This window comes from Zosterops lateralis (genome assembly GCF_965231275.1).
Source record: "Zosterops lateralis genome assembly, chromosome: 3".
Classification (NCBI taxonomy): Eukaryota; Metazoa; Chordata; class Aves; order Passeriformes; family Zosteropidae; genus Zosterops; species Zosterops lateralis.
Window position 1 is genome coordinate 79197497 of NC_139764.1, and position 27439 is coordinate 79224935.

General features: G+C 38.1%; 1 protein-coding gene across 2 annotated transcripts; it reads right to left on the bottom strand.

Annotated features, from left to right (window-relative positions):
• On the bottom strand, positions 1–26686 carry LOC310906617 (cytochrome b5 reductase 4-like). Of its 2 annotated transcripts, none has more exons than XM_083856021.1 (16): positions 26572–26686; positions 25284–25437; positions 22342–22442; positions 20224–20308; positions 16136–16177; positions 13776–13830; positions 12342–12399; positions 12140–12233; positions 11553–11585; positions 10674–10796; positions 8401–8541; positions 7071–7223; positions 6315–6465; positions 3012–3098; positions 1464–1628; positions 1–601 (listed from the first exon to the last, which is right to left on the bottom strand). In XM_083856021.1, the coding sequence occupies exons 1-16, from the start codon at positions 26644–26646 to the stop codon at positions 547–549; spliced, it is 1572 nt and encodes a 523-aa protein (XP_083712147.1). In that variant the 5' UTR covers positions 26647–26686; the 3' UTR covers positions 1–546. The 2 variants fall into 2 exon arrangements, with proteins under 2 accessions (XP_083712147.1, XP_083712148.1); XM_083856022.1 differs by lacking the exon at positions 26572–26686 and adding an exon at positions 26100–26251.
• Positions 26687–27439: the final 753 nt, after the last annotated feature.

Consider the following 27439-nt stretch of genomic DNA (forward strand, 5'->3'; position numbering starts at 1 on the left):
ATTTGATGTAAATTTTGTATTTTACCAAAGGTACTTTTCTTCTTTGTTTACAAAGCCAAAAATGTATCTGGATCACTTGCAAGTCAAATAGAGACATCAGATGAAAAGGAAAAATTTTCAATGACTGATTACCTGAGTTACAGTGCAATATTTAATTTCAGACAGTATTGCTCTTTGGACTTTTTACAGTAAGAAATAATAAGCTTTATCAAGTCAAAACCTTCATCAGAGCTTGTCATAAATTTAAGAATTCTCATGAACCAACAACATGAAACACCTGACATAATGTATACTACATTTTTTTGCTTGCCTCTACAATAAATTAATACCCTGGATGACTTAAATATTAGCAAAAATATTTACAAAAAGAAGATAAAACACAGTATATAAAACCTTTTTGTCAAAGATATGCCTCTTCCAAGAAACAGTTTGGTACCAAGAGTGAAATTTCAAGTCTTACAAAATTGTTTCTCACTTATTTAAATTCATGAAGATAAATAAATAACACTGAATTATACAAATAAACATCAATATCCTCCTATGGGTTTATGCAGTAAAAGCGTGTATCTCTTCTTGGGAGTATCCAAGGTCCTTCAGATATCTGAAAGTCAGAAATCAAGTTGGCAATATTAGGATTTGGAACTCAAAACCCACCACAGACACAGATGAAACATAAATTCAGCACCACTTCTTTGTTTTTATTCAGACATGCACATTCAACTTTACCCCTGGAAGTACATTTAGAAAACAATCAATGCCCAGGAGCTCAGATATACTATACGAACTTTTTGGGTAATGAAAATAATTTCTAAAAATAAAGGCAGATATCTGAATTATCTTAGATTTCTCGAGAGGCAGCACAATTATTGGCCAATACACATTGTTTTCAGTAGGACTGCAGAAGTGCAAATGACATCATATTGGTTCAATATTTTGAAGCTGGCCAAGAGAAATTTAGAGGACTTTTTATCTTAAAATATGCATAAAACCCAAGAAAATACTAGGTACAGACACAAATAAATGCATTAATTTAAAAAATAATTGAGAAAAATGCTTCTGATAGAACAACTCCTTTGAACTCTATTTCTGTAACTTAATTTATCAAGCTAAAACCAACAAAGAAAGCTTATTTCATATTATTCCAACTTTTCTACAAATACCAAATTAAAAGCAGCATTTAAAACCTTGGGAAAAAAGGTCACTGTTAAAGAGTCGCTTTCAGAAAGTTCTAGATCACTTACTGTAACTCATGAAACTTACATATTGCTGATACTTAGCTACATATAAATATACTCCTTGAATATGGTGCAAGGTAGTTTTTTTTAATTTTTTTTTGTTTGTAGACAAAGTAGACAATGTGAAGGCATTTTTTAAAGACTACCAAATCAGAAACACTACAGCTGATTAGGTGATCAAATTTTTAAAATTTTTTCACTTTCCGGTTCATTATTTAAAATACTCACTGTACTCCTTGTTCTGTAAAAGGTGCTGGACCGCAGATGCAGATAAGCACTTTGGAGTCTCTTCTGCTTCTTTTCACAAACTCAGAGAGAAGAGATGAAGAAATCTTCCCCTGTTTACCTACCCACTCTTTTGATGGTTGTGAAAGAATGAATTGAACCTCAAACCTGGTAAGCAGAAGAATGTTTTATAAATATTACCTCTGATTAGAAATCTGCTACACAAAATGCTAGTGACCAAGACACTAATGTTCCCTATGATTATCTTCCTGTTCTGCTCAGCTCCCCTGTGCAGTATCAGATGTCACAGGTATTTAGTCATTCCTAATGATCAAGCCAGTCAAATAACTTCCAATATTGCATATTTATTTAACCAAATCTTTCAATGTTAAAAATTCCAGCTTTCTACTTCACCTTACAAAAAGCCCAGCTCATACCAATTAAGATACTTAAGCAAAGATTTTACTGCTCCATTAATCAACAAATGTTGGTGTAGCTCAATACCCAAGCAGTGAGAAAAGAATGCTTGGCCAAACTCATGAAAATGTCAGTACAACTTCAGTAAGGAGAAAATACTTGTTACTAAATGTTGGTTTCAAACACTCACTAACAGAATAGTAACTGAGTAAAAACCAAGCACTTCTGTATCTGAGGCTCCTATGGAAAGGGAGAACAGGCTTTCACTGTGAATTTGCTCAATGTCTAGACTACAAAGCTTTGAATGTGCCAGACATCACAAGGGTATGAAATAGTATTGATTTTTCACTTCAATGTTGTGAAGGAACAAGAGGTTTCTACTGAGCAAGAATTCAACTAAGAATTAACCATAAACAAAACCTATTTTTATCATATAAAATGTAACCAGTGACAATTTATCAAGTGGTAACAGCAAGGGAACTGAAATTAAAGGATAACCTGATAATCGTGTGTCTCCTGACAGAACTATGGCCTGCTGAATTAAGCTGACATTACAAGTGCACTACTTGCATTTTAACCTGCAATTACATTGTAACTGCAGGCAAAATGCAACAATTATTAAGAAAAAAAATTAAGTAATGAGCCTAATTAAACTTTTAATTTCTACATAAACATTTTCATAACCAGTGACACCAAAAATATTTTTGTAAGACTTCTCTAAATTCAGAATGTTTCTCCTGAAGTACATTTGCCTTCTCTCTCCCTTCTATGCTCCTTTTTGGTAACTGTGTTTTCTATTGTTAAGGCTAAGGCAAATTTTCTTCTGCATCAAAAAGCTTCTTAGTTTTAAAAATCATCTCATCTAATCTATCATCTCTAATAACTATCTATTAAACACTGTAAATCAAATCCCTGGCTTCCCATGGGACCTACAGAACATAACAACATAGACTCTACTATGCACCTGTGAGCCATGGATCTCCTTCCACTCCCTAGGTCTCATTATATTCTTAGCTAAGGACTTACAGAATCAGAATCTGCCCTTATGCCAAAGCTGTACAGTTAGTCTAAGCCCCAAGACTTGTTCTGTACACAGAGATGTTACAAGTTGTTCTTCATGAGACTTTTAACTACCTTTCATCTTTAAGAGCTAACTGCTCTAGTTGGTTTCTCCAGAGTATGTCATCCTCGGTTTTGTTGAAGAAGATCAGCTTCACTGTCCTTAAAAAAAAATAAAACAAAACAAAACAAAAATTAAATTAACTGCAGATTGTTTCTGTTAAAGAATCAGAACTTAATGCATCACAGAGAAACCTTTTACTTATATTTTTTACTTTCTCCAGAGGCATTATAAGTCAAAATCAGACACACTGAACAAGCTTTGGAAAACTTGCCTGGGACAGACAAAACAGCACCAAATGAACTATGCTACATCTTTAAATACTAAAATCATCTTATTCAGAAACTAGCATGTGCCAGAATCTTTACATGCTTCCCAGGGCCCACTTCTCTGAAAAATATGGAAAATAAAGCCCACTACACTAAAGCAGTGCTCTAAATGGTGGCAGGGAGCACCACAGCATCGAGTGTTACTCAGGTGGGAGGAAAGTCAATAAAACGTGCATAGGAAAGCCATGCATTTTGCTCACTGGGCACAAAAGTAGAAACGGGTTATTTGGAGAATAATGTTTTGGGACACCCTTACTGGTACTCCCCAGGGTAGACAAATTTTATCTGCTGCATTTCTGCTCAGTACTCAGCACTATAAAGAACAGAAAATTACAAACTTGGAATAAACTGGTCAGAGTCTTGCTGGAAATAAGGGAGAACACAACTAAAATGAATTAGTGGAAATTTAGATATGATCCCCACCAGTAAAGAAAAGCTGCTTGACAGAATGATGACAAATATTTAGATAACAAATAAGAAACTTCATCAGCACTTTGTAAGAAAAGAGAGTGAACCTAACGTACTGGAAACTACTTCAAGGGCTGTAGATTTTAATGAACTAAAAACACTGGTATGCAAGGTTTTATGGAAGACTGCTCAGAAAGATGAGTTTAGAAACCCTTGAAGGATTTTAACACGGAGGAAGAAGAGGAGATAGAAAGTTAAAAAAATTACCTTCCAAACAAGAATGATGATGTAAGTGGGACGCTATATTAAAAGTGAATATGAGAACAGAGTGGTAATTTTGAAATGAAAAGCTGGAGACAAAGATACAACTATCAAGGAAAATCAATAATAGATTACAAGCATCCTGTACTTGAGAAGAGCATTGCCCCCTACCTAGTATTTTAGTGCCTTTGTGCTTCAGTCTTCTTTAAGAAACATACCCACCTGACTGCAGCTGTAACAACCAGCAAAAGGAACAAAAAAACCTCATCTGAAAAAGCAAGAGTAGAGGACCAATATTCTTCTATAGTTAATACTTTGGCCAAATACAATTTGGCCTGTAAAAGGGGAAACAAGACTGAAGAAAGAGCATCATGACTTGATGCACAAAAGAATAGTGCAGCTATGAAGGGAACAAATTATTTTGCCCGTTTACCATAGGCAAGAAATAGACTTACAAGATAATAGGCAGACTTTGTCTAGACAGTAAGAATGAAAATCTAATTATCCAGGCCCATTGCAGCAAATGCTGCCCAGGGAAGCTGAAGATTCTCCAGTGTTCACAGTTCAGCCCCAGAGGTTTAGCAGCACTTGCCCAGCACTCCAGACAGAGGTTGCTTTGGCACCCTCAGGTGACAAGTCTGTCATTGTACAAATCATTCCTCAGCTTTCTGCACTTTGTGTCCTAGCATATGCAATCCAAGCTTATGGCTAGTTACTTTGCAAAGTAAGACAATTCCAGGCAAATCATATTTATACTGCTCATACATACATATACACACATATGTATCTCATACAGATAAACACGCATATATAAAAGACACTCTGGTAGTACTTTCCAAAAAAATAAATTGAGTGTTAAAGAGCAAATATAAGGCCAAGGAACCAAATTTATGTTTAAGCCTTATAGAGTCTACACATAAATAGCACCTGTCTCAGTTCAAGTCACTCCAGCATCTAACCAGCCTCTACAGCAAGATGGAAAAATTCATTTACTTTGACCAGTAAGGAAACAGATGCTGTGCACCATAAACTAACACTGAGTTCCCATATGAAATTTTGCTGAAAAGAACTAAAAATGTGTTCCCAAGCACTCTGTCAGATGACAGATGATAGAATGCAAATCCTTTAGATTTGCAAAGCCAGTCAGCCACTTTTTATCTGCTACTGACAGTACAGGACACATTTTGGAAGAGCCAAACAGTACAGCCTCTCTGCTTACAGAACAGGATTATATGTAACTGCTGAAATATAACGATATAAGAATACTGTCTGGATTTAGGATTTGGCTTTTTAGAAATAAACTTTTGCCGTCTATATCATCCTTTGTAGCTTCAGTATGAAGATTAGTGTACAATTAATCTATGTTTCAACAGCAGAAGTACTAGTTCTGCAGTTCTGAAGGACATAACAACCTGTTCCCTTGATCAAGAGCAAATAATGCTTTCTTATAGATTTTACAGAGTAAGAATGCATATGCAATATACATCTTTTCATAAATTCTAATATACTTAATATTAGTACTTAGATAAATGACATATAAATCTGTGAAAACTGGAACTCGAATGGAACTCTGTGTTACTGCTGCTTAGCAAGCTAAAACCATTAGCTAACTATTCTAAGGTGATATATTCCCTCTCCTGCCTTCCTTCTCGGGGTTTTTAACTAGCTCAGTTATTAGGAGGATTTGGAGAGAATTTTATCAAGGACGAGGTGAGATATCTCAGAAGAGGCCCTTTCCCCAGGACCTACGTCCCAGGCATTTATTCTTCGAGTTTCCGGGGGGAAAGAGAGCGAGCAAAGGAAGGGGAGACAATTTATAGCCTCCCAGCTCAAAGGAGAGATAGCTGGACCACAGCCAATGGGGTCAAAAAAGGAAGTAAGGGTCACTCTAAGTGGTCAGGGAGTCCAGGAGGTCAGGAGGGAGAAACCATTTCCCTAGAGAATTACAACACTAAGGTATCTGAGAGAAGCCATAAGTAAACAGTTGCAGCCCTCCTGAGTCCAAAACCCAATATCTACACTGTAATATTTCTATACTGAAAAAAGACACTCAAATGTGAAGCTAATTAAAAACAAACAAAAACCTCCTCAAAGTTTCTACTCAGTGAGCCCATTTGTACTACAACTTAAATTCAGAACCAGTCCACTATTTGATGGTACCCAATGACCAAATAAGTGGAAATTACCACAGCTTCTGACAGACTCTTCCCTAAAGCATACCAGTTTTTGGTGTAAGTTGAAGAAAAATGCTTTCATATCATTTTAATTTGTTAATTGTTTTATTAACACTGAAGCCTGTGTGTCAAGAAGTCCACATACCTGAGACAGCTAACTTCAGTCAGAGCAAAATTCAGCAGCTTAACCATTGGTGTGAAACCTGTGCCTCCTGCCAATAAAAGGAGATCTTCTGAAGTTTGAACTTGCGATTTCTTGAAGTTGCCTTCAGGATTGCTGACAGAAATATAGTCTCCTTTATTTAAAAAATTAAAAAGTAAACATTAATTTGATGAAAACAAGCTAATTAGCATTATGACTTTTTAAAAGCCATTTCATATTGTCTTCATCTTTGTAATATTAGGGTTTCTTTCAGAAAGGTATTATATACTTCACACAAGGATCATTCTTGTTAAAAAAAGAGATGTACAAATAAAATGTTTTGTTCTGACGGATTTTACACAATATGAGTACACAAACATTTGCAAAGTCAGTGTTAAAATCTACCTCTATATCTGAAATGGAAAAGTAAGTCCATCCTAAGTCCCATAAACCAGACCTACTTTCCTTTGCAGAAGTACAAGAAGCTGTTCTCAGAGCATATGACACCAAAGGCATCAACTGTGATGTGTGATACAGTTCACATACACCACTCAGGAGAGAGCTTTCTGTAATGGACAACTCCTAGTTACAGTGAGGACAAGCTTTTACATTCAGGGAATGGAGAATAAGGCTTAAAAGAAGTTTTAAGTCCTGATTAAGTAGGGAAACAATAAGAACATCCCAAGACTCAAGACAGTGTATCTTTACAAATAATAAAATTGTTGCAAAACCAAACACAACCTCCCAACATATATTTACCAATTTGTAGGTGGTCAAGTGCCTGTGTGAACAGTCCTTGGGAATAAATTTTAATCATTAAATATATATGCACTCCATCATGGTGAGGTGGTTCTTGGAAATCCAGTGGCAAAAAAGGCAACACAGGTGTGTATGGTTTTATTACCTCTGTCCCTAGAGAGCACACAGAAATATAGCTCAAATAACATGAAATGTACTCTACATCCAGATACTACAAACGAATACCAAAATAAACAAAGAGAAAATAAATACCCTGCACCATAAAAATAAAATCATCCCATGCTTTCAGGCAAGTTATTACTTTCCACTGCACCAGGTTTTATTACAGATTTGGAAGCCTTCTACTCCCAGTTAAAAAGTTGAGTATGTTATTTCCATTTTACTTAGCAATTCAGGACACAGGATGAAAAGATCTTGAGTCATCCCCAAAGAATATGAAAATCTAAACATTTTCATTAATTTTCAAGTACCACAGCTTGATTTATTCTAAATTTAAACAGCAGATTTTTAATACCGCACAATTATAATTTCTTGCAGTATCATGTCAAAAAACTATTGTTTAATGATAGTAAGATCTCAAGAGCTGGGCACTAGTAAAGAATTAGGAAGGGGGGAGAAGGAGGTCAAAACAGTTCTCAATTAGTGGATGTTTAAAAAGTGTTCTGAGAAGTCTCTATGATGTACACTGCAATCCAAGTACAGTGATCAGTATAACTATTAATATGCAAATTTTAAGAAGTACCCTCTATAATAGTTAATTGGCTAATTTTTTGACCTTCTGTTTTCTTTTTTTAAGCTTTTACAAAACTTTGAAGAACAGCACATTGAGTAAAAGCACATGCACTTTTTAAGGCACATTCTGCTCATAACCTCACGTTATCGTTAATATTGTGCAACTGGAGTATAAAGCAGTGTTACCATGACTACCATAAATCCCTCAGAAGAAGGAAAAAAAGAAAAGAAAAAATTGGAAGAGTACCCTCCTTATTTCAAAAAAAGCTGCAAACTAAAAGGAACTGACTAATGATACATAAGACATACACAATAAGCTTCCCACGCTTCAAAGATGAACAGCACTGCTTTGGTGTTTTTAAAGGGAGAGTTGACACTAGAGAGAATAAGGTCATCAGTAAATGCCAGCCATCCCAATGATTAGCTTTCCCTTAATATTAATCCAGTCAGTTCATTATTAAGCATTGATTGTGATCTTGGAAGCAGAGATGTGCCAACAACAACCAGGGAATTAGTGGCCATGGACTTGGCATTCTCCCAACACTATGAAAAGGATTTATGCGAATATATCCATTACCACATTCCCAATTTTTCTTACCTGCAATAACTTGTTTGAGGTAAACATGTTGTCCAGTGGGAACACGGAGATGTGTGCCCTTAGGCAACATTAGGCAGAAGAGTTTGGTGTCATGGGTAACTTCTGTCTTAGAAACCAACTTGCATTTTCTGTAGAACAGTCCTAGAAATATTTTATTTGTTAGTTAAGTCTCAATCTATCATTCTGTTATTATATATCTTTCAATAAGAGAGACAGATTTGTGCATTTCACTATATACTTAGAAAATAAATAGATGGTTCTTGGATAATTACTTATAATAATTTTTATAATTCTGGTTTAAGGACTCATTTATAACGTTATTTTAAGAGCCTCTGAGTTATTGACTGGGAATAAGTAGAAAAGCACCAAAAACTATCAGAACCATTTGTACCAAATTGCACCTGCACTGAGTTCCCAATACAAGTACAGCATGGGCATAAGCAGACCAAAACCAGCTGGTGGAATGCAAATGAAACATAAGCCAGCATCACACCACACTCCTCAGCAACAGACTGGGCAGGCTGAGGGAGGTGATTCTGCACCTCTGTTCTGTCCTTGTGACACCCCACCTGGGGTACCATGTTCAGCTCTGGGGTCCCCAACATAAGAAGAGTGTGGACCTGCTGGAAAAAGTCCAGAAAAGGGCCACAAAGATGAACAGAGGGCTGGAGCACCTCTCTTATGAAGATACACTGAGAGCTGGGGCTGTCCAACCTGGAGAAGAGAAAGCTCCAGGGAGTTTATAGGAGCCTTCAGTAAAGAAGATGATCATGAGTAATTTTTCCTCCTCTACCTTTAGAAGAGCATTGTTCAGGTAGGCCTTTGTTTCAGCACTGCAGTATTTTATCTCCAACCTGGAATATCAGTGTGATCACAGCACCACACTGCCTAAGCAGGTTTGTAACTCAAGGGAACTTTCATGGGCTATTAGATACTATAGCAGCTCTACCAAAAAAAAAAAAAAAAGAGGCAGAGAGAAGTCACTTTCCTACAGCAATCCTAACCATGTTGTTTGCCATTTTCAGAGTAGAATTTGTGACCAGTCCCAGTGTATTTTTTTAATGTAAAGCCTCTCAAAATTTGACGGGTTATGAGAATACTTGAGCATGACACTCTTCTAACAACACTTTCTACACTGGAGCAATTTCAGTGAAGTAGTGTTTCTTTTCCTCTTTTTTTCATAGTATTGAAAAGAAAATACTACATACTCATGTTGCTCTCATGAATAGCTGAGCTACTCATGAAACAGGGTGAGATGTAAAATAAATTCCCACCAGGCATCACCATGAGGATGGTCTGGTCAAACACTGGGGCAGCTGCTCAGAGAGAGTCTGTCCTTGGAGATATTCAAACCTTGACTGAACAGCTTTGAGCAGGAGGTTAGATTGAATGACTTCCAGAGTTCCCCTTCAACTATGTCTGTTTACAATTGGCATTTTTTTAAAAATGCACAGCTTTGCTTTCACACATAATAAGGCAGACTATAATCCAACAGTCAATTTTTGAGCATTATTAGACAGAGGACCAAGAGGGCTTTTGAGAAACTAGGTGACCGCAGTAACTCAGGAGTGTGGTTAGATTACACAATGTAATAGTGCAGAAATGTTTAATTTAGCTGAAACAAACCCAAACCCACACTGATCACTGAAATGTACTTTGGTGCTGCAACAAGTTCATATTATTCTGTAACCACAAAATGAATCCATATATAACATTTACTGCTTCTTGCAGACATATCAGCTAATTCAGAGCTGACTTTATTACCTACACATGACTTGGAGTCCCTTATTTAATCTGAGCTTAAGTTACAAAGATGCAGTGTACTGGAACAACCTTACAGCACTGACAGATGTTACTGTATCTACAGTAACACCTGGAAGTGAAGGGTTTTATTCCTTCACTCCAGTTACTCCCCTAATGATCGACACCTGTCCATGCACTCTCTCCTCAGGGTGTACTGAGGAGATGTCTTTCAAATGGACAGAGGCCATTAAGCACACAGGTAACCATGAGATGGAACAACACTTGGGAAATGTTCATCTTCAACTCCACTGTGGGACGAAACAAACCAAGAAACTAAAGCAAAGCAAAACACCTCCCTCCAAGTCAAACCCTTTCTAGAAAAATGCCTGAATACCTTTCAGTATCAGACAACAATTCTAAAAGAAATGAAGGTACAACAACAGAAAAAGAGAATCCTGAAAAAAAACAAATACAAATAACAAGCTCCAAGAAGCCCTAAAACAGCTGGTAGCTGGCATGAAATTGCTTACCTCTGTCTGTGCGTTTGATAAATGTATTGTGACCCTCCTGGGGCTGTCCCAGCATTTTCCAATGAATGTTATCCTTTTTATTTAAGACAATCTCTACTTTCCCTACTTTTTCAGCAATATTTACTAAAAGAGAAAAGATAGTTATATTCCGTATAGTTATATTCCACACAAAATATTATTTCACACATCAACTATAATGAAATTCAGAACAATTATTCATTTCTCAAGACGCACATAATTAATTTTTTACATTAGAGTATCTAATTGAAGGTACTTCCAACCTATGTCTCTAAAATGTTTTGTAGTGCAGTTAAAACAAGCACTAACTGCATATACATAATTAATACACATTATTTGCTAAATAGATTGTGAAACTAGGACAACTTCACAGACCATTCTAGTGAAGAAAAATGCTCATGGACCCAGAGTCCTCATGTACTGGAAACTGGTAATTACCACTACTTACTACTTTCTTTTCAAGGCTATTTGAATTAATAATCAAATCCAAGAAAACCCCAGTCTAAGCAAAGAACAGTTTACAACAGAAGACACAACAGAAGTAACTTCCAGCTATTTTAACATTTAGTTGTATTTAGAGGGATGAAAGTCCTATCAACTTATTATTTTCACAGGCCCAAATGCCACAAATTAAAAAAAATTAACGTTATGGCTTGGTTTGATTGACTGTGTCAGGACCTGATGGTAAGTAAAACTGTAAAGTATCTGATGAGTCAGAAAAATAAATTGAAATTCCACATTCTGATATCAGAATCACAGAATATTGTGAGTTGGAAGGGACCCACAAGGATCATGGAAGTTCAACTCCTGACTTGACTATCCTAGAAGAGATACAGAAGTGTTGCAAGAGACAGAAATTACCAGCCACATCTTCTGAAACTGCATGCTCCAAGTCTGAAATAAATACAAACAAACTCTGTGTTAAGCAATAACAAAATTCTATTCCAGCCATAATATGCACAGAAAGTGTAAGTAAGTCTAGGAATACTGAGTGAAATAATAACCCTAAAAAGTTATGCATGTTTATTTGACCTTGAAATTTGATTTATGGCTTCTACAAGCCTCATGCATGAAGGCATTATTTTTCCCATTACTTTTAACAATGGCTCATGTAAAACTACCAATCTGCAAATATTGCACTTGCTCTTGTGAATGAGGGCTTTTAATAATGGTAAAAAACACACTTGAAGAAACATTTTACACAACTTTAAAATCAATTTCTTACTGCATTTTAGTCCACATGTAAGAAATTCAGTACATAATAAGCAAATGAAGATGTGAGTTGATAAACAACATAATTCCTTTACATCAAGGCACTTTAACAATCTCTAATGAAAGAGGACTAAAACATTAATTGGTACATGTAAAATGCTTATTGTCTGATAAGCAGGTTTTAATATAGTAGAATAAAAATTCAGTACTTGCAACTGTAAAATTACAGTACCTACCAACTTCTACAAGATATGAGTGGTCATCCATGATGATCTCTCCCCTTAATTGTTTGTCTTGACAGTCAACTATCACCAACTCTGTATTCATGTCCTTTCATAGCCAAAGGAAAAAAATCCAACAATTTTTATAAAGTTCTCCCAGAATTCAAGCTAGATCACAACTGGATCTTGTAAATCTTCCTTCATGAAATATACTTACCTTATGCTTAGTATATATGACAATTGTGATCAAAGTCTCTGTTTGGAACCAGTCATAACTGTAAAACAAAACAAAACAAAAAAAGAAAAACGTACTTTCTTTGACCATGTTAAAACATCAAGGCCTCAAACCGAGCTTGTTAAACAGATTTACAAGCCAAACATATTACTTACTACTTTTGAAGACTAAGCTTAAAGTCAGTAATTTTGACAAAATTACTAAAATAACTATCTTTTTATGTATCCTGACAGTCAGTACATGGTAGTTAAAATTGTATGGCATTAGTTTTACTTAAAAAGCACATGCATTCTCTCTGTAGTATATGAACCTTGCATATGGATGATCAAAATCTTGAGTCCAGACAAATGCATTAAATAGGCAGGGTGGCTTCCAAGAGTTAAAGATTTGATGCACATACCACAAAACCACAGTTCCCTTCACCTCTACAAATCAAGTTTTTGCATTCATTCCTATTTCCCAAGTCCAAACCTTGTAAAAAACCCACAGTAAGGTCAAAAAAAAAAAAAAAAAAAAAAAAAAAAAAAAAAAAAAAAAAAGTAGTCTTCAAATGCTCATTATTTGCATGGCCTTACACTTGCCAGAAGGTAACTTCCATACTTCCATCTGCTCCTGGACCAGAAAAACAGGCACAAAGGGGGGAGCAAACACTCCTGACAGCCAACACATTTTAGGCTGCACACTTTCCAGGTCACATGCCAGAATATGCCAGACACACACGGGAAGAAAAGCAGTGATGTTTGGAGAGTGCTTCAGAAAATAAACCTCATTCCAACTGTTTGTTCACAAGCCACAGTATTTTATGACTAGGGCATGTAAGTAGCCCAGAGAAGAAACACTCCCAGGGGATTTTGATGCCAAGTGAGAAACTGCACCTTGAGGACCAAAGGCATCAGGGAGTAAAATGATGCCTCAGTGACAACACCAGGCATACCACAGGGACCTTTTAGGGCCTGCTTTCCTTTACATATTGTAGAAACTTGAACGCAGCTATCACATCTTAATATATTCCAACTTGAAATGATGCCTTTTTCAAGGCACAGCAATTGTTTATGGACAAATTAGCTAGTGTCAAGAAAGTAATCAGTCCAGTTGGAATCACTTCCCATGAGTTTTCTCAAGAAACAAAGCAGAGGAGCCTGCAAATATAAGCCATACATCTGTATACAATCAAGGCAGCACAAGATTTAGGAATCAACAGAACAAGCAAAGAACCATCATCTGCCCATATGACCTCTGGCGAGTTGTTTAAACCCAAACTTCAAATTGCCTACTTATATAAGGATGGTAATGATATATATTAATTTAGCTGAAATTTCAAGAGCTACCCACAGAAGAACTTGCCTTTTATTTACTAAGAATTGCACAGAGTTCTTAAATAGAATGTCCAACAGACAATGACAGACAAAGGCTTACCTTGGACTTAAATCTTTAGCAGAAGAAGCCAGTACTTTCTTCTCAGGAAGCACACCTGCAAAGAGCAGAGAGTCGTTAAAATATTTGCTGGGATGCTTGTTTAATATAAATAATACTCAGGTATGTTTCGGGTTTGTGGTTTTGGTTTTTTTAACTGAATGTTCTAAGTGTCCTTGAACAGTATTTGGTGGCTTTATTTCCACAGGTAGCCAGACTATGTATATTTTATATTTAGTTTTTATTCAGCATTTCTCTTGGAGAGCAGGGTCTTAAAATACAGAGGTCTACTTCAGAAATTAAGAGTTCTATACACCACAGTACCTGCAGTGTACTCAGTTTCACCTGTTATTAGCTTGTGCTTTTACACTTTGTGAAGCACAAAAAGGTACAAAAGGTTATCTGAATGACTTTCCTTTAACAGAACTATTTGTTTATACAATTCAGATGAATAAATTTAATTTATTCAATTTGAGATGTCTGATCTAACCTAATTTACAAGTAAAATTTAATGTCAGTCGATTAAGCAAAGGTATCAGCCCATTTTTTCTACACAGCACTCTACTAGGAATTCTCACAGAATTCAGATACTCACTTTAACTATTTAACTGCATAAAACAGTGTCAAACAGCCGTTGCTGGGAAGCAACAGTTGGTCAGTCTTTCAAAATGTCAGTTGTACTAATCTCTGGCAGAATAGAAATTGAACATATTTGGCAAAAACTTGAGGACAGAGATAGATAAAAGCAACTGCAATCCTGCATCACTTTTAACACAAAGAAGCTAAATAGAATGATGATGGAAGAAGTTGCAAACTGAACAGTTGGTAAGTGCTGGTTTGAAGCCCAAAGACAAACCTGGCAAACATGAAATGGCTTTGCATAAAATAATTAGCACATGAATTTGCAGTTACCCAGATTATGATCTTCTAAATGCCAATAACTTCTGTAGTATGACTACAAGCTTAAACACATAATTGAGCGGCTCTACCACTTGGGAAGTAGATAAAAACAAAAAGAGCCACTCTGGTCTAATCCAATCTGTCAAAACTATTCGATCATCCAGAATTAACCCAAAGCAATTAAAACTCAGTTGAATTACTTATTCTTTGATCCTTAATTACTCCTAAGCACACACCATCTGCAGCTGCCAAGGAAGCTAAATGGCAGAGCAGTCAGATCACTGCAAAAGAAAACCAATCACCTAACGATAAAAGCCTTCTCAAAAGCTAAGCCTTTCTTGAGGACACACATAGTACAATTTGCTTGGTCTCCAGGGATAACAGGAATCCATGGTCATACATACTCCTGTTTGCTTCTGCAAGACCAGAGAAATATATGAACAGTCACAATAAAACAGAACATTCTGGCAAACCAAGTTATTTATGAATTATTTTGAAATACTGTAAGATGCTACATGAAAACAGTGATTCACACTGCAATACAAAGATGATGATTCAGGTGATCTGTGAACCAATTAAGCAAAGTGCTCTATTAGTCATGGTGATCACAAATAAAGAAATGCTGTGGGTGAAGCCAAAGGCATGGCAGGCATGAAATGAAGAGTTTAAGGTGACCAGATGAACAGCAGAATTACAATCCTGCACATCACAGGACTGCTTTGCACAGTCCCACTGGACAGCAAGGCCAGCGACAAAGGCTCTCATGCCATTTGCACAGCCACATTGGAAAGAGCTGGGTTTGGTAGGTGGATTGCATCACAGACAGAAAATGAGTAGAACTGCAAGTCACAAAAGGTGTGATCAGCATACAAAGTCCAGCTGGAGGCTAGTTACTGTTAGCACTCCCTAGGGAATGCTGATATTGTTTCACACAATCACTAGCAACCTACAGGGCACACACTCTCCCAGTCAGAGCAATAACCTATCACCCAAACAGGCAAAACATGAAAGGTAAAGGTTATTAAGGGATGCAGAGAGACTGAAGAAATGGGCTGACAAAAACTTCATGAAGCTCCAAAGGAAATGCAAAATTTTGCACTTTGAAAGAAAAAAATCAAGATCCAGCAAAACAAGTGGAAGACCTGACTGGATAGAAAAGGGCAGAATTTGATTTGATTTCTGATTTGGGCAGAAAATCTTCCCAGCATTTCATAGACAGGCTGACCTTGCTTGTCCATCCCATACCTCCCTTGTCTACACTACTCTACTGCAGTTTTACAATACTTTCAAACACAGAATTCAAAATACTTGGTTAGGATTTTGCCTTCTGAAATTTCCACAGATCACTACAGCCTCAGCTCTGGATTCAAATGCAAAGAGAAGTGTGGGTAAATATTGCTCATTCAAAGATATACATGTCTGTTTGAGATTCACTCCCCACTTTGATTCAGGTGAAAACTTACCATTAAGCTGTTTCTTGTCTTCAGATATAGTAGAAGAAATCTCTGCAAGCATTAAGAAAAAAACAAGCACAACAGTTAAGAAGTTACAGTACTTGCCACATCATGCTAAATTAGCCAAAGTAAGGATCTCCAAATAAACCTTCCAACACAGAGTGACCAGGATGCTTCAGACATCAAGAAGCAACAAACAAATGCAGCACTGATGACAATTCCAGAAGATTGTGTCTAATTAAAAAAACTGGTACACTAAAAGCACCAAAATTTGCACTGCACTTAAGGACAGGAAATGGCAGAACCCTGACACTCAAAACAAACCCCATCACAAATCAACTTTTATAAACTTCATAGCTAAGAATCTCACTGAATCTGTTAAGAATTCCAATGACACTTGTCTCACAACATGACATAGTGGACTGCAAATCTGACCAACTCAATCCTTAGAAATTTAAACCAAATCCTTGGCAGGAACACAAGAGAAAGGAAATCTTTCTATAAGCTCCTGCTGCTAAACGGTTTTATTTTCACGTTATTATCTGAGTTATTCATTAATTCTACTGTATGTTACAACTATTCCAAACCAACCAACTCTAGCAGACAAAAAAAAAAAAAAAAAAAAAAAAAAAAAAAAAAAAAAAAAAAATCAAGCAGGTGAATTACACAGTGTCAATTCATTTATAAGGTGCTCAGCTTGATGGGAAAGGCACTGCACCTCTCAGCCACATGTCCTTCTGTTCACAGTAAATCTGTGGGGAAAGTAGACCACTGGATATGCCTGGGCGCCTTTCTGCCCTTCTCTACACTGCACATCTTAGAATGCCCTAATATGAAAGATCCAATATACATTCTCTCTTATGGGAGCCAAGTTTGAGGAGTAGGAGAAGCAAAACTGTTCTTCTTACTTCCTTTTATGAAAACCAAAATGGCAATGTTTCTTCCCTGTTCTTCCACATCCTTCCCAGTGCTCTACATCACACCAGCCAGTATTAGAGGAAAAATGCTGCAGAGAAGCTAAAGAAAGCTCCTAGAGCAAAGCACTCTACCATATAGTACAGCAAAATTATTAGAGAGCTCTTCAAAACCAACCTCCATTAGAGACTTTCATGCTGTGCCATTGAAAGGCAAAAATAAAATCCTCCACATATTTTTACTTGAGGTAAAAAGAAAATACTCCACAAAATTATGGCTGAGGCAACATTCATCTGCATATTCTACTATACATCACTTTTTTGTTTCTGCCAGGATGGGCAAGTTGTTCACAAAAACTTATTTCTAATGAAAGATAATTTTTCGTGTTTAGAAATCTACTCTAATTTCACACTTTAACACACTGCACAGAAATCAGCACTGCAATTTTAAGGACCGTGTGAGACACACTGAAGGCAGAGCCCCGTCTCTCTTCCTTGGATGACATCACAGCTCCATCTAATCTTGTTGAATTAACAATAATACAACATGCATTCTGACTCCCAAGTAACCACTAAAGTAACATAGAGACTATGTTACTATACACTAACAAGTGTCTCTGGAAACATCAGCAGTATTAAAACTTTTCAGAAGGTGCTAATGTTTACAGCTGAGCACCCTGAAGGGACATCAAGCAGTTTCACGCTGTACAGGCTTGCTGAGGAAGATTCTGAAATCACCTCTTACATACTTCTTTCATATTTCACTGGTCTTCTCAGCAAGAACAAACCCTACGTGTTTCAGTGCAAAGATCCACTCTAAAACTACAGAAGGAACATTTCAGAATTTCTTCTTAGTCACTACCAAAGGATGAAGCAGCATTCTCAAAATCCAAGTTGACAAAACATTAACATTTCCTCTTTCTCCAAAAAAAAAACCAACCTAGAGTGTGCAAGGACAAACTTCAGCTTCCTTAAGCAGTTCAGTAAACAAATTGCATCCTCTCCAAGAAACCACCAGAATACACAAAAAAAACCCCTCTAAGCTAAACAAATACAAATTTTCCGGCAATGGCCCAACAAAACAACATCTGCCTTCCTTGCTCTGTACTGAGATTGTACCAAACTGCAAGTACCAGTGTTTGTCCTACTACTGAACACTCACTCTCTGCCACAAAAAGAAAGCAATGTAATCCATAATTTGAAGTCTTGTCTTCCCTCTATACTTATGGGGCCCATTTAATCCTCTATTCAAAAACATGCATCTCAACTTACTAATTTACTCTTCTATTCTGAAATGCAAACTTTACAGAATATGGTCTTCTGGAAGGATAAAAGATTAGAATTATTGCTGGCTAATAGTAAAGTAAGTCAATCACTATTTGATAATTCAAAGGAGGAGGATACATAACCTCCCAGGAACCGAGGTAAACCTTGAGAATCTTACAGTGAAGGATTTCAGCAAGTCCAGTGCTGGAGTGTTCCAGAGAAAGGCCAGAAAGCTGGTGAACAGTCTAGAGGGAAAATCCTATGAGGAGTGGCTGAGGGAGTTGGGGTTGTTTAGCCTGGAGAAGAGGAAGCTGAGATGGGACCTTACTGCTCTCTACAACTCCCTAAAAGGAGGCTGTAGTCAGACCTCTTGGCTACACCAGGGGAGGTTCTGGTTGGAAGTCAGGAAGATCTTCCCTGAAAGGGCTGTCAAGTGTTGTATCAAGCTGCCCAGAGAGGTGGTGGAGTCACCATCCTTGAAGTGTGCAAGAAATGACTGGACATGGCACTTAGTCCATGGTTTAGTGGACAAGGTGGTGGCTGTTCAAAGGATGACTTGGAAATCTTCTCCAACCTACACTCTGTAGTTCTGTTATCAGTTTGATTCTTTATTAACAAAATTACCTTTTTTCAAGACTGAAATGGCTAGAAGTGACAAAGGCAATGGAACTGGTTTTATATAGTTGACAACCTTTATCTTGTAAGTTTTACTACAGCAAAAGGGATGGTCCCATTACAGAACAAAGCAGAGAAAGGGAACAGAAGAAAATGAAATGCCAGAGCCATCAGGGGCAAAGATGTGTTTATGTTTTACTGACTGGCTGTCACAAGAATTCCTTCCAGTCACAGAAAAGTTAGATTAATAAAATCAACAAAACTCATGTTTATTTTTAAATTTCTAACTCAGTTGACAAAGTAGCAATAATGTCTCTGCAATGCCTCAATTCAGTGAGGCAGTTATGCTGCCGAGGTTTCTCCGTATTTCCCAACATTTACCTTAAAAGTTCCACACTGGAACTAGCTACCTAGCATCATGGAGATGCAAAATACTATTCCACTTCGCACAAAGACCAACCTCAACCTAACTGTTGTTATCTAAGCATTAAGCAAGCACGCAGCACACTTCTTCAGGAGCTGAAGAGCTACAAGACAGCTGAAACTGTGAACTAAAGTATGAATTGGAGAAAAAATAGTTGCAATCATTAATCCTTTCATCTTTTCACTGCAGTTTTGCTAAGGGCCAATACTGAGTAACAGTGTCTGCTTCTCAGGTATAGCAAATTTTGGTGGTGGCCTACAAAGCGAAAATAAACTGAAGATTAAAGTTTCTGGAAACCATCACCTGCATTCTAAGACTATATTACATTTCTTGCTTTCCTGTCTCAAAGGAGTCTGTAGTATCAGCAAAAATTTCTCAAGGTAAATTCAAACTAAAGGACCCAACAAAGTGTTTTGGAAAGAGTAACTGCCCATGAAGTGTATCCAAATATCTCGATACATATGCAACTTGCCAGATGTACATAAGTACTGAAATCACCAAATTGAAAATACTGACTTTTATTTCAATATGAGAGCTGCCTATGACAGTTTACCCTCTGAGATCAGAAAAAAAAAAAGAGGGATGGCAGGGCAGTAAAAGGTCTTTTCTATGTACACAGATGTATAGCACACATGCACAGCTGTTTTCTAATGATTAAAAACAAAAGAAGAAACATAGCAGTACATTACAAGAAGTCTTCAACTATACAACAATTTCATCTTCAGGTATCTGCTGCAAAAAAATTAATATATGCAAGAATAGAGGCTCTCCTTATAAATATGAGGTGATATAGGATTTCTCCTAATTTCCAGATAATTTGGGAATATAATAGAACATAAAAGTATAATAGACAATATTTCATTCTTAAAACAACTCACCTTTTGGAGCAGCAATAGGCTTGACAGCCATTCTCCCAACAAGACATTCCTTCAGCATTGATTCATAATTGACCCAACGATGAACCTACATTAACAAAATACTTTTTCATAAAATTTGGAATTCTTACTATGTTGTTCTATGTACTGAAATAGAAAAGTTCATTTTTGTACACTGACTAATATAATTCATTTAGCAGATTATTTTTTAAACACATTAGAAGTCACTAGTACATCAGACAGTACTTATTTTTACTTCTATTACAGGTATCATGGCATTAAGTGAAACAATAGGATTATGAAAAAAGTTACAATAGTTTAATTTACTCATTTATACTTTGCAATATCTGAACATCATAACCTTGAGCTATAGAATATATTTCAGAACAGAATTTTTATGATCCATGCTACACAACTAACAGAACAAAGACCTTATCATTACCACAATGTTTATTAGTCTTGTTTAGACAAGTGAAAGGAAAAGGGATGAAGGAAACAAACATGAAGAATAATAGTTAAGAAAAACAAACACCTCCTACCAAGCTGGTGTATTTCTGTTTGCTTCTGTCTTACTATCACTGAATAATTTGGAAATTCCCTATTTTAGAAAGTAAAATAAAGTGAAGAAAAAGCAGTAGCTTTACAGACCAGGACTGGAGAACTTGTAGAGGAAATGGATGGCAGAAAAGCGAATTCTGATAGGGCATCCAGGATAACATCACAAGAAGAGAAAAGGAAACAAAGTGTTGCATGACAAATTTGAATGGTATCTATATTTAAAAATAAAAACTTTCAACTGGACTAGCTAAGGAGATGAGATAAAGAATCTCATCAACAAGTTGTAGTTTCCTCATATACAGGTAACAGAAAGAAATGAAGGATTATGAATGACAGTTAATTTTTACAGAAATTTGGGGAACACTAGCAATCTAGCAAGCTCTTAAAAAAAGACCACTATGTGACAGACACAGAATGCTAAAGCAGTGGGGAAAACAAACACCTGCAGTTATAGGAAAGTCATAAGCCAGAAACAATAAAAGTGAAAATCATATCTTCAGGACCTAAACCTGCTTCCATTCCCATGACAAAAAACTAGAAAGCCGCAAGCATATATCTGAACTTAACTACAGGGGCTTCCCCAAATACTACTGATGTCAAGACTCCTGTTTTCAAGGACATCATATAATTACCCAGCAACATAATTCCAAGCCACAACTTGATACTGGATACTTGATACTACAAATTTCTTGAAATCAAAGAATTATGCCAACACTTCATTTGTGAAAGGATTAACCAAGGATAAACTCAACAAACCTAGAACATTATCCATCTTTATTTGCAACATTAAAAACATTTTGCAAATGAAGGCATAACATACTGTGATGCACATCATGTAAAGTGGAAACATATTTCCTTTCAGCAACAGAGATTTCTTTTCTGCTCTTCCTCAGTTTCTCAGATAAGCCTAGTGAGTAATGGAGACCCACAGAATGTCTGTTTCTAAAAAATACCAACTCAGCAAATCACATTTTACAGCACCAAGTTTGTGATTCCTTGCAGAAAGCACACCCATCCTGCAGAGCCTTTATTTTCTGAGTATTTTCAAAACATTTAAAGAAATGGTAAACAAATAAGAGACCAACTGTCATCCTGTGATTTGTTCATCAGTTAAAGTTAATAGAAGCTCCAGCATTTTGTTCTGCTAATGCAGCCGCCAAGTAAATACACAAAGAATTCCACAAGCTTTTTTTCAGTAAGTGAAAGCCCTTAGAAAAACAGGCCTTTCCAACAACAGTAATCATTGCAGCAATTTGTTAAGAAGGTGGTATCTCAAATTGTTACTAGCTTTATTGCTATTTCTGCTAAAAAAAGAGAGGTCTAATTGAAGCATAATTCTAACAACATAAAGTGACATTTTTATTACTGTCTTTTGATACAAAGTTGAAACTACACGTCTCTTCCAGCACACGTAAGTGTCATTCTGAGCAGTGACCTGCTGCCTTTCCTTAGGACTGAAAAAGTTCAAATCACCATTTCCACTGAAATGCCTAAAAATAATTGCAAAATATGCATTTTTCAAAGTACAGTGAGCAAGTGTCATTTGCTGCCAGTTGTTCCCACCTGATCAAAGAGATCTGTACCATCAGTTCCTGCTGCTTTCATTAGTTCATCCTCACCACCTGGATGGTATTCCATGTATGGCGTGACATTATATACAAATCCTGAAGAAAACAGAATATAAAAGCATATGAGCAGCATTTCTACAACCACTCCTGTCACCAAAAATAATGAAAGGTTAGCATAAATTGAAGAGTGCACTAGCATAATTGGAACACACAGTATGACTTCACAAAAACCCAAACATAAGTGGCACAATTGTACAGAGCACAAGAGGTATCTTATCACATGGAGATGCCAATCCTACAATGCCACACCACGTGCCCTAGGTTAAGACTTCAACCTAGAAACTGAACATGATGTATCCTAGCTAGAGGGTAAAAGTACCACAGGCAGGTTTAAAATGAGACAAAACTGAACCAGCTAGTGCACAGAATTGTTTTCAGTTTCCCTTCCAATTAAGTTATCCCTGAAATTGTCATAGTTGTTTCCCTATCCACCACCCATCACTGTCACAGAATGCCTACAGGAACAAACTGTCTCACAGAAGGAAAAACTGTCACCATCACCAACAAAACTCCCATTCTTTAGATTCAGCAATATAAGAAACTTAACATAGCTTGTGCTCATTAATGGCTCACAACTCTGGTTGTACCTGTCCCAGTAAAAGGGCTCAGCACTGTTTCTACACTTCCAGTGTGATAGAACAATGTTTCTTTACAGGTCTGAAATGATGAAGGCTAATTATTGTTGCTAGGCAACTGGGTTATTGGAGCCTGAAGAATGCAGCTATAAACAGATTTAACCACAGACATATTGCTGTTAACATGATTATTGCATTCCTACCTAGCTGAATATTTAAAGATATTTAACATTATCAAAACAGGAAGCTACTAAAAACACAACTGTAGCAGCACTTTCAGAAGAAGCTTTGAAGACATTAGGAATTGTATATTAATTACTTCAGAAGGAGAGAAAGGTATTCAGCTCTGAGCCTGCGGCAGACATACTTGGATCAATCCTAATTGGCAAGAACAACCATCCCAGCCAACAACAAAGACCCAGTCAATAACAAAAGAAGGATCTTTGGACACTTTACCGACCTGCTCTTCTGATGGCTGTATTCACTGTGCCATCTTGTGTGCAGCAGTGATTACTGCACACAATAAATTTTAAGCATCTGCAAAGCCATGGCCTCCTGACTATTACTAAGATTTACCATCAAACTTGCTGGAGCAAAAGAAATATCATTTATATACCCTTCATGTGTTTTTTAAGTCCCTTGAATCTCCCTTTATATACAAATCTGTGTCCTATATGACAGCTTTCTTTGATCACACGGGGGTTTTGAACAAAGTTAGTTTCTGTTATTATTTTACTTCACATTGCTCTCATGGGTTTCTGCTCTTTCTTATAGAGACACAGTCTACTACCAATACAGAGATCTAAATTAGCTTTTCCATAATTATATTTTTTACTAACTGTCCACATATGAGGGCTACCGTGATTTTCAGTTATGATGGTTTTTTCTATATTCATCTGAGAACACAGAAAAGACAGACCTGAAAAAATTTAAGGAAAGATACAGAGGCAACTTGATGGAGTTCTTGTAAAAAACAGCCTCAGAGATGCAGTGAAGGTAGGATGAGATTAAAAGGAAAACAGAAGCATTTTTAGACAGTAATTCTGTCGGCAGTAGATGTTTCTTTTTCAGAGTGAAAAATTAACAGATGTCCACAGGAAACTTTGTCCATGCTTTGGGCATGTTTCTTTAGCTCTCCTCCTGTTACAGTTTTACTAGCACAGGCAACTGCAGCACAGGGAATTAACAATCCTATGATTTTGTTCAAAGGCCAGTCCTGAATAACATTTTACTTTTACTTTCATTCTCATCCCCTTTAAGACTCAACAATAATACAATCACCATCACCCAGAAACTCAACTTTCTTTTGCTGAAGTTCAGACATGACATTTTATTAAATATCAATGCTGTTCCTTACCAGATCAATTTTATGACTAACAGATTAAGATCAGAGTAGCTAATGGGACATTTCTGTATGAAGAGTGGTTCTGTCTTCATAGAAATTGGTGTTATCTTCTAACAAATTTACAGTGATATTAGTGTATTTTAGCCTCTAAATGATTAAACCACAGAATAAATATTTTACTCCTTTCTGTAGGAAAATTAGGAACTTCATTTGCAACTCAGAAAACACTCTTCTAGCCATAGCTATTGCTCCAGACCACCTTCACACATTGCTAAATAACATATGAGTCAACTTCTGAGCTAAAATTTCATTAAAATAATAACAGAATTGCGTGGTAACCACAGATATTGCCATTGTAGACAGAGGTTACAGTTGCTCTGTATGGCAATGTAATTTGCATTAACAAATTTTAGGAAGTAGTATGTGTGCTTTCACAGTTATTTCCCAAAGACCATTTTCCAGGTTTAAGTACTACTTTTAATATTTATATATCTCTGGATGCTCTAAAGGAATCCTCAGAAATAGCCAACTGCTCAAAATCATAAACTGTCCAAGACTGAGAAGTGTACATGTCAGCATTTTCAAAGCCCTATTTTCTTGCTAAGTCCTTTTTATTTGATACATTACCTAAAATCTTGGGTTTATTATTTTCATAGGCAGCAATAAAATAGGTATAAAATAGGCCCATTTGGAAGATTTCATTTCAAAGGCTTGGAAGCAATGTAAATCTTTGTAACACAAAATCTCTTACTTGAAGTTATGCCAAATTATGTCAAGATTACACCTGGCCTAAGCATAGGAAGTGCATAATTTCTCTTGGAGTGTGACTTTTGTTTTTTTGTTTTTTTTTTTTTTTTTTTTTTTTTTTTTTTTTTTTTTTTGGTTTTGTTGGTCTTCTTTTAATTACAGAAAAGAGAAGCCAGGTAAAAATGCAGAAGAAACATCACAGCAACCAACCTCTTATACATATCCAGCAGTCCTCCTTTTTATTGTGCTTCGAGAGCTCATCTTCAGTCACTTCAATCAGCCTCCCTTTCAAACCAGTCAAGTCCTTCCCACTTTTAGTTAGCCGAATCCAATCCATAAGACTCCTTCCTGGTTTTAAAGGTACCTGAAAAATAACAAATGTACAAACAACTTCAAACTCTAAAGGAAGAAAAAGCCATTCTAGGAATACACTTTTCTACGCTCTATAGGCAGGCTCAGAAAAAAATAGAAAAGAAAAAAAAAAAAAAGAGAAACAACCCAATTCGTATTATTCACTGATATTTGGGAGCCCTACTCAGTAGTAAGGGTGCTTAAGAGAGTGTTCTGGGTAGTGACACAGAAATTACTGAACACCAACAAACATTCAGATGACTCTTCCCAAAGCAAACTGAAGATACCACATCTGCCTGTGGCGGTAAATCATTTAAGATATGGTCTGGAAAACTACAAGCAATAAAGAAAGGAGATTTAAAAATCCTGGTCAGGTAAGGCAAGTTTCGCCTTCACAGCATTCATAAGGACTTTCCACAAGCCCTACAGCAACTGCAAGCCTCACCCAGAGAAAGCTGGGGCACAAGTCTAGGAGCTTTCCAGAGAGCTATTGCCATGGCCCGCCTGTCCTGAAAGGCACAGCAAGATCTTCGGGGTGTCTGACACCTTCCTTTTCAACAGCACCACAGCCTGACAATCCTTTTGATCCAAACTTTAACAACAGGAAACAGGGTTAAAGAACTGCGGTCTTACAAAACCACAGGAAAAACAGAAGCAAAAAAAACTAAAGCGTACATAAACCCATATTGCTTAATGCTACTTTAGTCCAAGCCTGCCTTCCAAGCAAGGTCTCTAGACAACAAGCGTTCTCAAAGCCCCTCCAAGGATGAAGCTCCAAGGCCTAAGGCATAAGCTGCACGCAGTAATTCCAAGGCGAAAGTCTCCATCCCTGCCCGGGAGGAGCGGCCGGGGCAGGAAGTGCCGGAAGCCTTATCACCGCCGCCTTCTCCAACGAGAAGTACCGAGCGCTTTCCAGGGACACAGCCGAGCCCGACCCAGCCCGAGCCCGAGCCCGAGCCCGAGCGCCGCCGCGGCCCCTCGGGCGGCTGGAGGGGAGCGGCCGGCGGCAGCCGGGAACCCACCGGGACCCACAGCAGCTCGGCCGGGCGGGGCGGGGCCGGCCCAGGCAGCCGCCGCCGGCGCAGCGGGAAAAACGCGGCCCCCCTCACCTCCCCCCGAGCGCCCGGCAGCGGCAGAGCCGGCCCACCTTGCTGCGGGCCCCCGCCGCCGCTCGCTGCTGGGAGGCGGGCGCGGGGAAGGCCGGCGGCGGCGCGTTCAGCATGGTGCCGGGCCGGGCCGGGCCCCGGCGGGCGGGCGGGCGGAGCGCTGGGGCGCGGAGAGCCGGGGCACAGAGCGCAGGCTCCGCCGCGGCGGGCGGGGCCCGGGCGGCTGCAGGAGCGGGGCCCGCCGCTCCGGCTCGGCCGCCGTGAGGGGGAGACCGCCCGGCCCCGGACATCCCTGCGGGCTGGAGCGGCGCGGACCCCGCCCGCAGCCTCGTCTGCCCCGGCGGCGAGGGCGAGTGCCTCCCCAGCGCTACGATTGGTATTCCGCCCGGCTGTCCCAGCGCCGGGTACACAGGCTGGAAGGCTGTGGCAGACAGCCGCTGCAGCCCAGGCTCTGAAGGCTAGGCCTGAGAAGGCTGTGGGTGGGAGCCCGTTTCCGTCCTGCAGCAGCGCCCCGGGAGCGCAGGGACGGGGCGAACACCCGGCGGTGTCAGTGCACTGGGCCAGCACAGCGCCCTGAGCCAGCACAGCGCCCGGGCGAGGGCAGGGCCGGGTGTGGACACGGGCGCGGCCTGACACAGGCGCCGGCCTTTGATCTAAAGCTTTGGATTTGTTTTGTTGTTGTTTTAGGGGCTTTGGCCTGCACGATGAGTGGTACCAAACTTTGTTTCAACTATTAAAACCAAGCTCACTGTTGCAACAATCAGACCATTTTCTCATTTCCTGATGTCCACTTTACAAATACATGCACTCTGAAAAGATCACTTGTGCGTATAACAACACAGCGCTCATACATCAGAGCACCAGTGAGTAAGGCAAACTCTTTTACACAACCAGAACTAGATTAGAATT